Source organism: Meleagris gallopavo, chromosome 9 (assembly GCF_000146605.3).
Source record: "Meleagris gallopavo isolate NT-WF06-2002-E0010 breed Aviagen turkey brand Nicholas breeding stock chromosome 9, Turkey_5.1, whole genome shotgun sequence".
NCBI classification, from domain to species: domain Eukaryota; kingdom Metazoa; phylum Chordata; class Aves; order Galliformes; family Phasianidae; genus Meleagris; species Meleagris gallopavo.
In genome coordinates, this window is record NC_015019.2 from 11,283,380 (window position 1) to 11,296,345 (window position 12,966).

At 44.4% G+C, this 12,966-nt stretch overlaps 2 protein-coding genes across 3 annotated transcripts; one reads left to right on the forward strand and one right to left on the reverse strand.

Moving 5' to 3' along the window:
• Window positions 1-59: 59 nt before the first annotated feature.
• Window positions 60-6,313, forward strand: LOC100546964 (cis-aconitate decarboxylase-like). 2 transcript variants are annotated; one of them, XM_010715317.3, is made up of 6 exons: window positions 60-162; window positions 753-807; window positions 3,169-3,356; window positions 3,518-3,610; window positions 3,891-4,096; window positions 4,859-6,313. In XM_010715317.3, exons 1-6 carry the CDS (start codon window positions 142-144, stop codon window positions 5,775-5,777), a joined length of 1,482 nt encoding a protein of 493 aa, XP_010713619.1. In that variant the 5' UTR covers window positions 60-141; the 3' UTR covers window positions 5,778-6,313. The 2 variants fall into 2 exon arrangements, with proteins under 2 accessions (XP_010713619.1, XP_019473782.1); XM_019618237.2 differs by lacking the exons at window positions 60-162; window positions 753-807 and adding an exon at window positions 1,517-1,826.
• A 1,943-nt stretch (window positions 6,314-8,256) lies between these two features.
• GLOD5 (glyoxalase domain containing 5) lies at window positions 8,257-12,583 on the reverse strand. The gene is made up of 4 exons (XM_010715316.3): window positions 12,469-12,583; window positions 11,034-11,204; window positions 9,375-9,530; window positions 8,257-9,181 (listed from the first exon to the last, which is right to left on the reverse strand). Exons 2-4 carry the CDS (start codon window positions 11,175-11,177, stop codon window positions 9,029-9,031), a joined length of 453 nt encoding a protein of 150 aa, XP_010713618.1. The 5' UTR covers window positions 11,178-11,204; window positions 12,469-12,583; the 3' UTR covers window positions 8,257-9,028.
• Window positions 12,584-12,966: the final 383 nt, after the last annotated feature.

A 12,966-nucleotide genomic window follows, 5' to 3' on the forward strand; every position in this document is an offset into this window, starting at 1 on the left:
AAACAACCAACAAAAAGCAAATTGCCTTTCAGAAGCATATATAAACCCTGACACCAAAGCACCTTTCAGACAAATACCTCTCCTAGCCCTCGAATAGAGCAGTGCAGAGCTGGGCATTAAGAGCTGGGAGCAGCCACCGGAATGGTCTTCTTAACTTTGCAGGTAAATACTATTTTGTGTACAAAACTTATCCATCTCCGATCTTTCCTTTCTCACTTTAAGGAGGTCTTGTCGCTTTCCGGGCAGTTCCCAGAGTGGTCAAAATTGTCATGGCATTAAATGGGAACCTGCCCCAATATTGACAAAACCAGACGGTTTTCACAGACACTTTATTCACATTTACTAACCCCTTCCTTCCATGGCTGTTACTTTTATACATCCCAAATGTGTTCTGCATGGTGCTGTGGTGGGGTTGCTGTTTTTGGGATGTGCTGTGCGGTTCTGTCTCCTCCTGCCCACTCGGAGCTGGTCCTGCTCACGGCTGCAGGAGGATCCCATGGCAGATCTGCTTGTCTGTGTGCCCCTTCCACTGCACTGCTCGATTTCCCTGGCTGTTCTTGGCACCCCTACCGGGCTGAGCTTTGGAAAATATTTTTTTTTCTCCTTTAAATATGTCAGCTCTGAAAGTGAGCTTTATCCGCTCATTTGATCTGTGTCTTCCACTGCCATGTTAGAGGCACAACCAGTAAAACGGCTCCGAAAAAGTTCAGGCAGCTTGGGTGACAAATGATCTTTCTCTGTCTTTACTCTAGAGATCTCAGAAGTTCCTGGGAAGCTCCCGGCAAGTGCATAAAACTGCTGCTCACGGTTTGTATCTGTATTTTTTAAAGAGCATCTCAAGATAATTGTGTACTTACTAAGTATACTGAGCTAATCCTCTCAAATTCTTGGAAGATGAAGTGTGCTTGGGGGGGTCTCATTACACTGATTATTGCCCTGAGTGGAACAAATGATAAAAATGTTGATTACTAGCCCTGTGCTTAAATGGAGACTTTAACTGGCTGAGAACCAGACTTTCCAAATTCTTACACTTTGGCCATAAATTGAAGAAATTTGAATTGTAGCTGTCATTGCATAGATTCCTAACTCCTGTGTTTTCTCTTACATCTTTCTCACATCTGACCTTGCTCTTAGCGTTACTTGAAGAGATTCTCTGATTACTTTCCCTGTCTCACAGCTGCATACAGCTTCCCTCTTCAGACAAATTGAGCATGGCTGAGCGGTGCAGCCCTTTGGTCTGTTATAAATGTTGCTTATTAACTTCAATTTGAATGAGTTCTTAATGAAATAAATGCAATTTGTGGCACTTCAGACACTTGAAGCAACAGAAATAATAATCTATGCAAATCCATTTGCTCTCAGAGAGTTTTACTAGAACAGAGTCTTATTTTTTAATTCAGTTCTGCAGTAGGGCTGTCATAGCGGGATGAAAACACTGCTGTCATTAAGTGTCTTTAATTGAAGGGTTAAAAAATATCACTACTACAGTGAAAAGAGTAATTGATTACAGTAAAACAGCAAACAACATTTCATGGGTGCAGCGCAATTCCGGCAGGTTTTCCTCCAGCCTCTCCAATCCAATTGGAGTTCACAGTTTCCCCCTCCTCAAGGGCGTTGGTGCTCCCATTTGCAGTGTAAGGGAGATGCCCACAGGGAGGGCACTGATTTGGTCTGCAGAAGGGTTTTCAAACTGCTGAGTGGTACAGATTCCTATAGTGATCCATTCTGCAGAGCTGCAGCAAGGGGTGATTTTTTTTCCGTGAGTCACAGCAATGATGACATTCTCAGCTGTGTTTACAAGTGGATTTCAGACTCCCCGGCTCTAGGTGAGTCCAAACACCATTGCAAGCAAACTGTGAGTCAGTAGTCATGACATTTAAGAATGAATGCATCCTAGTGAAATTAGGGAATGGTCATTTTGTCTAATTGGGAAAATTTCTGTTTAAAAAATATAGTGTCATGTGTACTTGTTGATTTTGATGATGTTTCCTTTTAGGTGTTGAAAGAAAGAGTTTTTATTTTCTCGATTTGCTCATCTTGACTTTTTCATGTATTGGTTTCATTTGGTTTAATTTGTCTTTTATTTGTATATATGCATCTACTATACCAGCACTCACATTTATAAATACATATATATGGAGTTGAAATCATGCAAATACTAGCTATAGTGAATTTTATAGTTTTCCTACTCTCATGTGAGCCTCTCATAATGATATTGTAGATTATAGTGGATCATAATAACTGTAACTCTATAAATTCATCAAAACAAAGCAATTTGTCACTGAAATAAAAATGGTTCCAAATTGGATATTTTCCATAGAAATGTTACACCTCTAAAGACCTGGAAATGGTGACTTGCAAGTATAAAGGTGCCAATAGTCAGTGCTATCTGCCCAGATCTACCTTACAGGTCATAAATACAGACACTAACTTTTCCGTGGGAAGCTGAATGTGTTCCTTCCTATCTAACAGCAAAGGTATTTTCAGAGATGGAGATAAACTTCCCCTTGAATAGCAATCTCAGGTGATCTTCTGGTTTAATGCCCTTCTGAAACAGAGGCTATAAATCCTCTGATACGTTGAGCCGAATAATGAAAGGATATACAAAGGAATTTTTCTCTTTAAGCACTAGCATCCTTTTCAGTCCATAGGGCTTAAGAACTTTGCTTGCTGGCTGAGTCCAGGCTCCTCACTCCTCGCAGGACCAAGCTTATTGAAAAATCCAGGCTTGGGGTCTAATGCTGCTTGGCAAAAATAATGGAAGCTATAGCACATAATTGGGACGAAGTTTAGGCTTTATTTTATGTGATGAGCTCTCAATGGGTTCTACTGGTAATGCAGCAGGGCACCTGCTCTGCCTTTTTGGCAGACACAGGGATACGTTGACATGTCTGGGGGTACTGACACCCCTGAAAGATGGCTGCTTGAAGCCCAAGTGGGGGGATGTGTTTGAAGCCTGGATGTCCTTCACTTGTACATCCTTGAAACTACATGAGGAGCAACCCAGAGCTGCAGCTATGTGACCCAAGGGATATTCTGGCCACATCCTGCACTCTCCACCTGTCTTTCCTCTTCATTAATTTCAGTAAGACCAAAAGGTGAAGAGCTGTGAGCTGTCATTACATGTCCCATAGACTTTTAACCCTCTCCTCTCTTTTGGTGCTGCAGTGGTGGCCAGGAGTGCTCCAGAGGAGACCGTGACCAGCAGCTTTGCCTCCTTCATCCACGCAGTCCGACCTGAGCACCTGTCCAAGATAGTCCGTCACAGAAGCAAGAGGATGATCCTTGACAGCATTGGCGTTGGCCTTGTGGGCAGCACGACCCATGTGTTTGATATTGCTCTGAAGTACTGCCTGGTAGGAGCAGCTTCATATTACTGTGTATTTATGTGGCCCCCACTGTGACCCCATCAGCACAGCCATGACCTTATTTTATGGATACTAGGACTTGGCCTTGCAGGAGGGCATCATACAATCCCTTCTTCACTCAAGATCTAATCTGAATCTCCTTTTCACAGGAGCTGTACTCTTCAGTTGCTGTGAGCAATGTCTATGGCAAGCCTGGTATGAAGCTGTCCCCGACTCTGGCTGCGTTCACTAATGGTGTTGCGGTAAGGCAGGCTTTTCCAGGAGAAACTCTGCTTTGCAGTGCCTTCAAAACACTTATTAGTATTACAGGAAGACGCCTAGGTGCTTTGGAGGGACAATGGAGGCCAAGAAGTCGTGGTTGGCTCTGTAGAATTGCAAGCTGTTTTTAGAGGGGAATAACCAGCAACCATAGGGATCTCTGCATGACAGGTGGAAGTTGCTGTAGCCTCATTGATATTAGCAAGGATCCCTTCAGCTCTCACCCACCCCACTATCATGTTCTTATCTACATTTGTCTGACAGACTCACTCCATGGACTTTGATGATACCTGGCACCCTGCTACTCACCCATCAGGGGCTGTTCTTCCAGCTCTCCTGGCAGCTTCTCAGATGCTACCTCCAAACTCCAAACCCAATGGCCTGGATTTCCTGCTGGCATTTAATGTCGGCTTGGAAGTGCAAGGAAGGCTCATGCATTTCTCCACTGAGGCTCACAATATTCCCAAAAGGTAAATCTTTTTGTTCACCTAGTAGACTGGTGTGAGTGGTAAGAGGTAGAGCATAGCGTAGTAATTTCAGGAACAAAAACAAGTATAAGCATGCGACTTATCTTCCTGTGGTAGCTCATGCAGCTTTACAAGCTCAGTGCCACTGTACCAAGCCCTCTGGGGAAATGTCCAGGTCTCAAACAAAAGCAGAGGTCAACCATATTTCCCTAAAGACTCAACATGGCCACTAAGAGTGAGCATGGGAAGAGGGTTGGTTAATGTTCATGGGCTTGCTCAGGGTTTTAAAATGCCACTCTAAGACCATCTGAACTCAAGATGAGGATAAAGTTCTGCTGAGAGCTCAATGCCAGGGCTGACGAGGCACCACTTATCTCATGTTCATTTGGTGAACTTCAATGATCTTTCCCCCAAAATAACCACCAAGACGACTGAGAATCTGGTGCAGTCCCAGGGCATCAACCAGGACATGTTGCCATTGGGCATGTTGCATAAGGACACTTTATTTGTATGGAAGGGTGAAATTTGGGTGAAAATTTAGCAATATGGGCACAAGTCATGCCACCTCTTAGGGAGAACAAAAAAAAAAAACAACCTTCTGGGGATGGAAACTTCTTTCTCCAGTGAAGTTTCAAGCAGATGCTTAGTCTGCATATGGCTAAATATTGAGTCAGCTGAACCCCATCCACCACAGATCCATGAGAGATTTCCACTGGCTGATTTCCACTGACACTTCCATGCTTATACCTGCAATTTCCCCTTCAGGTTCCACCCTCCTTCAGTAGTCGGTACTATGGGCAGTGCTGCAGCCACTGCAAAGCTGCTGTCTCTCAGCATGACCCAGTGTACCCATGCCTTGGGCATCGCTGCTTCGCTTGCAGGAGCACCCATGGCAAATGCTGCCACACAAGCCAAGCCATTGCATATTGGGAATGCCACCCGCCTGGGCTTTGAAGCAGCACTGCTGGCTGCCCGAGGAATGGAAGCTAACCCTTTCATTCTGGATGATATCTCTGGTTGCTCTGGATTCAGTGCTTTTTACAGCATCTATCAACCCAGACCACTGTCCACACCAAGTGAGCACCATGAGTTCCTCTTGGAGAAGCAGGATATTGCTTTCAAGCGATTCCCAGCCCACCTGGGGATGCACTGGGTGGTGGATGCTGCCTTGTCCGTTCGGAACCTCTTCATCAACTATGCAGGGTCCTTCTCTCCCTCTTTGATCCGTACCATTGTGCTGAAGATCCCAGTGTCAAAGTACATCAATAGGCCTTTCCCCAACTCAGAACACGAGGCCAGACACTCCTTCCAGTTCAATGCCTGTACAGCCCTGTTGGATGGAGAAGTGGGCCTCAGCTCCTTCACAGAGAGCAGCATCCACCGGCAGGAGCTGAGGGAACTGCTCCACAAAGTGGTAGTGGAGCACCCTGAAGATAATGTGGCTAACTTTGACAAAATGTACGGAGAGGTGGCAGTGCTCCTGAAGAGTGGGGATGTCCTGACAGGCAAATGTGACACTTTTTATGGGCACTGGAGGAAGCCTCTTAGCAGGGAATCACTCCTGAAGAAGTTTCGATCCAATGCCTCTCATGTGCTTCCAGAAGAAAAGGTAGAAACCATCATCTCTATGGTGGACAATCTGGAGAACCTGTCAGATAGCTCTCATCTGGCCTGTAGCCTGTGAAAGAATGCATTTTTGACAAGGGATTTATCTCAGAGAAACTGATTCCTTTCTTTGTTGGTGCTTTACTATTCTTTCCCAATGATAGGAAAGTTCTTATCCCTTGAAGACAAAGTAGATGCATTAGTATCAAAGAAGTCCATGAGACAAAAAGTGTGTCTGTGTAATTAGTACACAGATTAAATTTGACTCAGTTGTTTCTGAGTAGCTGAAAGCTGACTACAGATGCCAAAAACTCCCATGGATATCTATGAAAATCCTGGGGTATTATCTTGAAGCTGGTTCCCTACAAAGGAGAGTCCAGATATTTTTAAAGTTGTGTTCAAGGTTATTTTTGTATAGAATGCCTAACTGCTGAGTCTGGGAAGAGGAGAAGAGGAGGACACTCAGCTGCAAAATGTGTGCTTTCCTTAATGCTCCTCTGAGCACTTTTTGGATCATGATTAGATAGTTGTACTGGACAGATGAAAAACCTATCAGAGTTACTGTAAACAGCCCTGCCTGCAAAACTCTCAAGCAGAGAAGGATTTTTTTTTTTTCCAGCAAAACCTTCCAATATGTCCAACCCTTAGGAAGTTGTTGTCAATTCTCTATGTAGAAGGAATGGTTAAATGACTCTTAAAGCCTCTATGTCTTATCTGAATGAAATGCAGCCAATTGAGGAATCCTACATTAGTCCTATATTTACATCCTACACCTCTGCAAGGTGATCATAGGGCTGTGACACATCATCCCTCCTGGGTTTGGACAGATCACCCAGGCACCTATCAGAGCTAGCTTTCCAGAGGTCATCTTTGTAGTCAGTGAAGAGATGGGCCACTCTGGATTGTCACTTGGGTACAAGCGTGCTGTGACTCACATTGGGAATTTCCTATCTCTCTTCCCTGACAGGGGTGAAAACATAAAGAGGAAACCCCTAAATCATCTTTCTAGCTGTGGTAAAATCTGTGACTTGTACTCCTGAATAACGATTCACTGAAAGAATTCTTACATTTAGTTGTTTTTGAGAAGCAAGATGGAGAACTATGCAATATTCCTATGCACATCAAACAAATACTGTGACTGCTTATCTAAAGGACTTGTTTCCAGTATGATCATGATGTAGATACAGAACCTGCTGGGAAATTCAGGGTTGTCTTCTGCTGAGAGGACTGAGATGGGACTAGACAGGCAAGAAGGAATGTGGGCTGGTTCGTTTTTATCTTGCTAGTAGTGGACTCTGCAAAGAACTTCCAAGCCAGAAGAAAATATTTGCCCAACTGATGTAATCCATTCATAATGTAATCCTCTCATACTGTCTAGCATAGTTACTCTGAGTCTTTCTAAATAAAAAAATGAATTCTTTTTTTTTTATTATTATTATTACTGCATAAAAATCTAATGCCACATTATGTAGTCTTTCAGCTTTAATTCAAACATATACAATAGAACGGCTTTGAAATAAAAGGGGAAAGCAACAGAGGCTAGCAGAGGTTAGGACAGGATGAGCTGAAGCTGAGATCATTGATTGTCAACAGTCTTCAGTCTGAGACGAATTGGTCTGTAGATACTATGGGCAAGTTTGTTTGACACCGAGGATAATTCAGTTATTAATATGACACAAACAACATTTATAACTTCTTCTCCCAGCTGAGTAGGAAAATATCCTTTGCGCCTTCCTTCTATTGCTGTTCCAAGAAAAAGTACACTTAAATAAAATTAAGAAAAGGAGACCTTTCTTCACAAGCATATCCACAGTCGCAAGCTCAGTGGAATAAACACTTCCAGCACAGAGCCAGGAAGGTCATCTGCTAGCAAGCAGTCACTGAGGACAATCTCAGGCCCAAAGTGAATGGGGCTGGGCTGGAACACGAGCCTGGGCAGGGAGAAGCTGGGGAGCCGGGGTCAGTAGGAGCGACGCTTCCTGGCAGTCGTCAGCACCCTGGAGAGCGGCCGCGGCCCCGGGGCTCCCAGACCGAGGTCCCCGTTCCCAGCTTCCCATCCCCAGGGGTCCCCTTTTGCTCTCCGCGGCCAAAGCAAAGGGTGAGTTTCCATATCCCATGGGAAAGCTTATCGTTCATTCCCACAGGTGATTTGATCCGAACTGCAAGCTGCCTTCTCTCCTGCCACTGACACTGACACAAGTTTTGGGTAATGAGAAGCATTGCATTTATTAAGATTTGGGGTTTATTTCCACCATGGACTTCACAGGATATACCATCAGAATTTTTTTTTTTTTTCAAAAGCTCAATTCGCGGATTATTTCAATTATAGAGGTGATTTTGAATATAGAGGTCAGAGAAGTTCACTCTGTCTTCCAGCACTATCTCCTTGATGATAACGTTACTACCGCAGTGTGGCCATCTGAGGAACTGCTCTCCTTGAAAAACGCCAAGTAACCCCTTTTTGTTCTTTTATGCTTTTCAATAACTGAAGGAATTAAAGAAAGAAGGAAACTCAGATAGTGACAGTCTTAGACAACCAGGCTGGGCTGAAAGTGGAGCCAATTTAGAATTTCTTTGCCTGATACCACTGTTCCCTTAGCACCCTCTTTCTCCCTCAGCTAGATTTTGCAGGGACTTGAAAAGTGACAGGATTCTGTTCATGTGGGATGGGAGAAATCAGCAATGAGATGTCTAGCGTTACACATCCTCCTCTCCATCAGCAGCCAGTTCACTGCTAATTTCTCCCATCCCAGATTAACAGAATTCTGTCACTTTTCAAGTATTAATGCAAAGTTGAGTATGACACACAGATCTTCAGTCTTGTGAGCAATTTGTATGTCAGACACTGGATCTCAGTCCTCAGTTCCTAGATAGGCAAGGACGCATCTTCTAGCAAAGACATGAAATCTCAACCGATGTTGATTTATAAAAGTAGGAGGGTATATTTAGGTTAAATATAAGAAAAAAGATTTTTCAGTGAGGGCGGTGAGGCATTACAACAGGTTGTCTAGTGATGTAGTTGATGCCCCATGCCTAGAAATTTTCAGAGTGAGGCTGGGTAAGGCCCTGGGCAATCTGATCTAGCTGTGGAGTTGGACTAGATGGCCTTCAGAGGTCCCTTCCAATTCTAAGGATTCTATGATTCTGTGATTCAGTGATTCATATCCAGAGGTAAGGTCTCAGCAAGCCAGAGCTGATCTTGTCTTGAGAAAGCTCTCATGCAGTTCTATGTTTCTAGCTGGGAGTTGAGCCTTGTTCTAAGTTTACAAAATTAATGCTGACACCTGCATCAGGCTTCCAACTGGGACTTGGGCAGAGAATGGGTCGTGGTTAGGATTCCCTTCCACTGGCTTCACTCTTATCTGTGATGTACCTAGAAACTTCAATCAGATTCTCATCAGGGTCTCGGAAGTATACAGATGTTATTGGACCCACAGCACCAGTCCTGGCCACGGGACCTTCTTCAATGTTCACTCCACAAACCTGGGAGGAAAAATAAAAGCAGGGTTTTAATGCTCCAGGGAATCTTAAAAGATTCCAGTCTTGCAAATCTGAGTTGTTGCGTGAGAAAATTCTGACATTCCCCAAAGCAAGATCTTAGAAGTGTCACTTGTGAGGCTCCAGCTTAGTGCCTCCCAGGCTTACAAGGATTTGTGTTACTCTGAGCCTTCCTTACCTTCAGATGACCCAGGAGATGGTCCAGGGATGTCTCTGTGATAAGGCAGATATCTGCAGAGCCAGGGACTGGGCATCGAGCTTTAGGTTCAAACTCCTTCCCAACTTCATGCAGGTTAAACTTCTGGTTGCCAAAACGTAAAGCTTTGCGATTTCCCTGTCCCCAAGTAAAAGAATCAATCTCCAATGAGACTTCCTGGATTGGAAGCTTTTAGTATCCCCTCAGCTGTGTAGTCTTGAAAGTCCTGGGGACTTGGTTGTAATGCTGATAACTTTGGGCCCTTGATGTGGCAGCTCAAGGCAAGAAGTGGCTGCTGCAAGGCTCCAAAACATCCCTCCAGGTGCAGTGACCCAATAAAGTCCCCTGGCCACATGTAACTACTTCCAAGATCTGATGGTATAAGTGCTCAGTTTTGGGAATCCTGTCTGTAGGACAGGCATGATAGTAATAATAATAATAATAATAATAATAATAATAATAATAATAATGATAATGCACATTTTGAGAACAGCAGTGTGAACAAAATTGAGGCAGTCAGAAGACACTGAGGTTTGAGCACCTCTTTTCTTTGCAGATGGTCAAGATTTCTGCAAGCTTGCAAAGCAACTGAGTGCCAAGCTCTATGGAAATGCAAAAGCAGTGAGTTGCTATTTGTGCCATCTGAAAAACAAATCATTGCTCACTGCAGTCCTGGAATGTAAATGGAACTGATTTTAAGAGGCCTGATGGAGCAGGAGACAATGAAATAGGTTTTGGAGTTAATGAGGTGCAATGGATATGGTCAAAACATGTCAAATTGCCCTATGATTTGGTAAGAGATGCATTGGTGTTGTTCTGAAAATGTTAGCTATCCTGTCTTAAGCTTGCCAGTGGATCCCCAGCACATGAAGGATTCAGAGCTGTTGGAAAAGTTAAACAGAAGGCTCATGAAGATGATCAAAGTTCTAGAGCACTTCTCCTATGAAGACAGGCTGAGGGATCTGCACTTGTTTAGCCTGGAAAAGAGAAGGCTCCAGGGAGACCTCACTGCAGCCTTCCAGTACTTAGAGGGAGCTCATAAGCAAGAGGGGGACTAAATTTTTGCCCGGTATAATAATGATAAGACAATGGGAAATGGCTTTAAACTAAAAGAGGGGAAATTTAGGTCAGATGTTAGGAAGAAATTCTATACTTAGAGGGTAGTGAGGCACTGAGACAGGGTGCCCAAAGAAATTGTGGATACCCCATCCCTGGAGGTGCTCAAGGCCAGGGGCAGCCTGAGCTGGTTGGGGGAAGACAGCCCATGGCAGAAGGTTGGAACTGGGTGGGCTTAAAGATGCCTTCCAACCCAACCATTCTGTGATTCCAAAGAAGCTTTGTGAGTTTAAGTGGCCTTCTTCAGTCTTAGATATTGTTTTTCAATAACAATTTCTCCTTTTCTCTGGGGGGGGGGGAGGGGGGGTCACTTTGGCTCCTTCTGCAGTGTGATTTGAATTTTTCTTTGACTCAGCTTGACTCTACTGAAACTCGGGATTTAATGGCCTGTATCTTGTGCTGGTTTTACCATCCCCACACTATGGAAATGACCCAGATCCCCTGTTAGAACCACAGGGACCAGGCACCAGTGCAGGACTGCAACTCCAAGCCCCGGAGACCCAAGGCTTGCTTGGCCCCTGTTACCTTGAAAGTCACCACCTCCATGCCCAGGACTTTGGAATAAAAGGCAACAGTGTCCTCAATGCTCTTAACAGTCAACACAAGGTGGTCCAGGTGCTGGATGAAACACGGGGGTGGATTCATACTCTTCTCCTTCCAGGACATCATTTCAGAACTGGGAACAAAGTGCAAAACCTGTTAGAAAATGAAGGTTAGGAACATCCAGCTGCTTAGGGAAATGATCCAGGCAGCTGTGAACTGAACCATGAATGGAGCACAAATGGGTTTTCTTCTGGCCTGCAGGTGGCACAAGTACAGAAGCAATAAATTCTCTACTCTAGAAGGGGCTCAGACCCCTGCTTAGCTCTGGTAGGATATGTCAGATCCCCTGGCTGGCATCACATCTGGAGAACTAGCTTGATCACTTCATTTATGGCTGAGCTCCCCAAGAACTCTGTGTGCACTAGCGATGGACCATGTGTATGAAACTTCCCTCCCACCCTCTCTGGAGTCTTCTTCAGAGACTGGGAACATCTTCGCACCACACTGTGGAAAATAAATGGATTTAGCTCTGACAGCTTGATTAAGTATTTGAGGGATGAGAAATTTTAATTTTGTTTCAGTTTGGGTTGATTTTACCTGTAGAAAACCAAGCTGTGGAAACTAGGAGAGTTGTGACAATAACAAATGGAGTCAAGTTACCTTTAAATCACTAACAACTTACCTACATTTATTTCTCTCTCAAAAAGCCAAATCCTGACACAAATGACAATTCACTTTTCTGAGACCCTCATTACATTCCCCATCTACACCACTGTGCAAGGAAATCCCAAATCTCCTGCTGCCTCTCAGGGAAGTAAATTGGTGGCAAATAAACCTGTTAACACGAAGGAGCGCCAAGAAGCACAAATTAGGAAAATAAGCCACAACATTGACCCCTTTTTGCCTTGTTTTTTGCCTTCAAACTCATTCCAGCAGCAAGCAGTACATGAAGCTGATACCAGAGGTTCATGGAGATGCAGCGTGCAGATATGGGGAATTCAACAGCCTTGACTGGCAATGGAACTTGGCTTATTCTTTTATGCTGAGTTCATGTCATCTGGCATTGCCCGTCTGTAGCAGAGTGCATGGGAAGTGGCTGACAAAGCCTGGCTGACAGTATAAAACCAGTCACACTTCACCAGGACATCTCACCCCTGCAGTCACAGGAACTCATTGTACTTCTTGTCACAGATGGCGTTTAGTCGTTAACAACCTCACCTCCAATCTACCTGGACTCTGAACCTCCACCAAAGCACTTTCCTCCCAGCAGGTTCTCCTGGGTGCTCCTCAGCTGCATGAGCTCTTTTGTCCCAGCTGCAGCAAACTTCCCCAAGACTTTCCTGTCCCTTGTGAGCTACAACCTTGTTGGCCCCTCAGCAAACACAAGGGAACTGGGCTGCAAAAAGAGGCTGAGTACCTGAAGGAGAGGCAGAGAGCTGGGTGAGCCGGTGCTGGATTTACGACTGTCCTTTTCCTGCTGCCTGGAGCTGAGCAGTGCGAGGAGACACGTCACAGGAGAAAGGGGAAGACAATTAAAAAAAAAAAAAAGTGCTTGGAAACAGGAACTCTGAGCACTGCTCCCTATAGAGCTGTACTTTGACCTGAAGGTTGGGAAACAACAACCACACAGACTTGCTTGAAATATCTGGAGTATTTAACAACTTGCCTTTCCCTTTGGTAGGAAAAGCTGTGTTCATGTGCTAAATTCAAGCACACTATTGAGTTTGGAGCTCAGACTGGGGTGACATACTGCTAAGAATACAGTAAGAATGTTCCTAGAGAAGTCATGGCAAGCAGCTGCAGCAGCCTCCTTTCCCTGCCTCTGCCTCCAGGATTATTTTATATTATTCAGTGTGCTAAGGTCTTACACCCTGTGAGACATTAGCTTTCTCAGGGAGTACTGCAAGCTTCCATG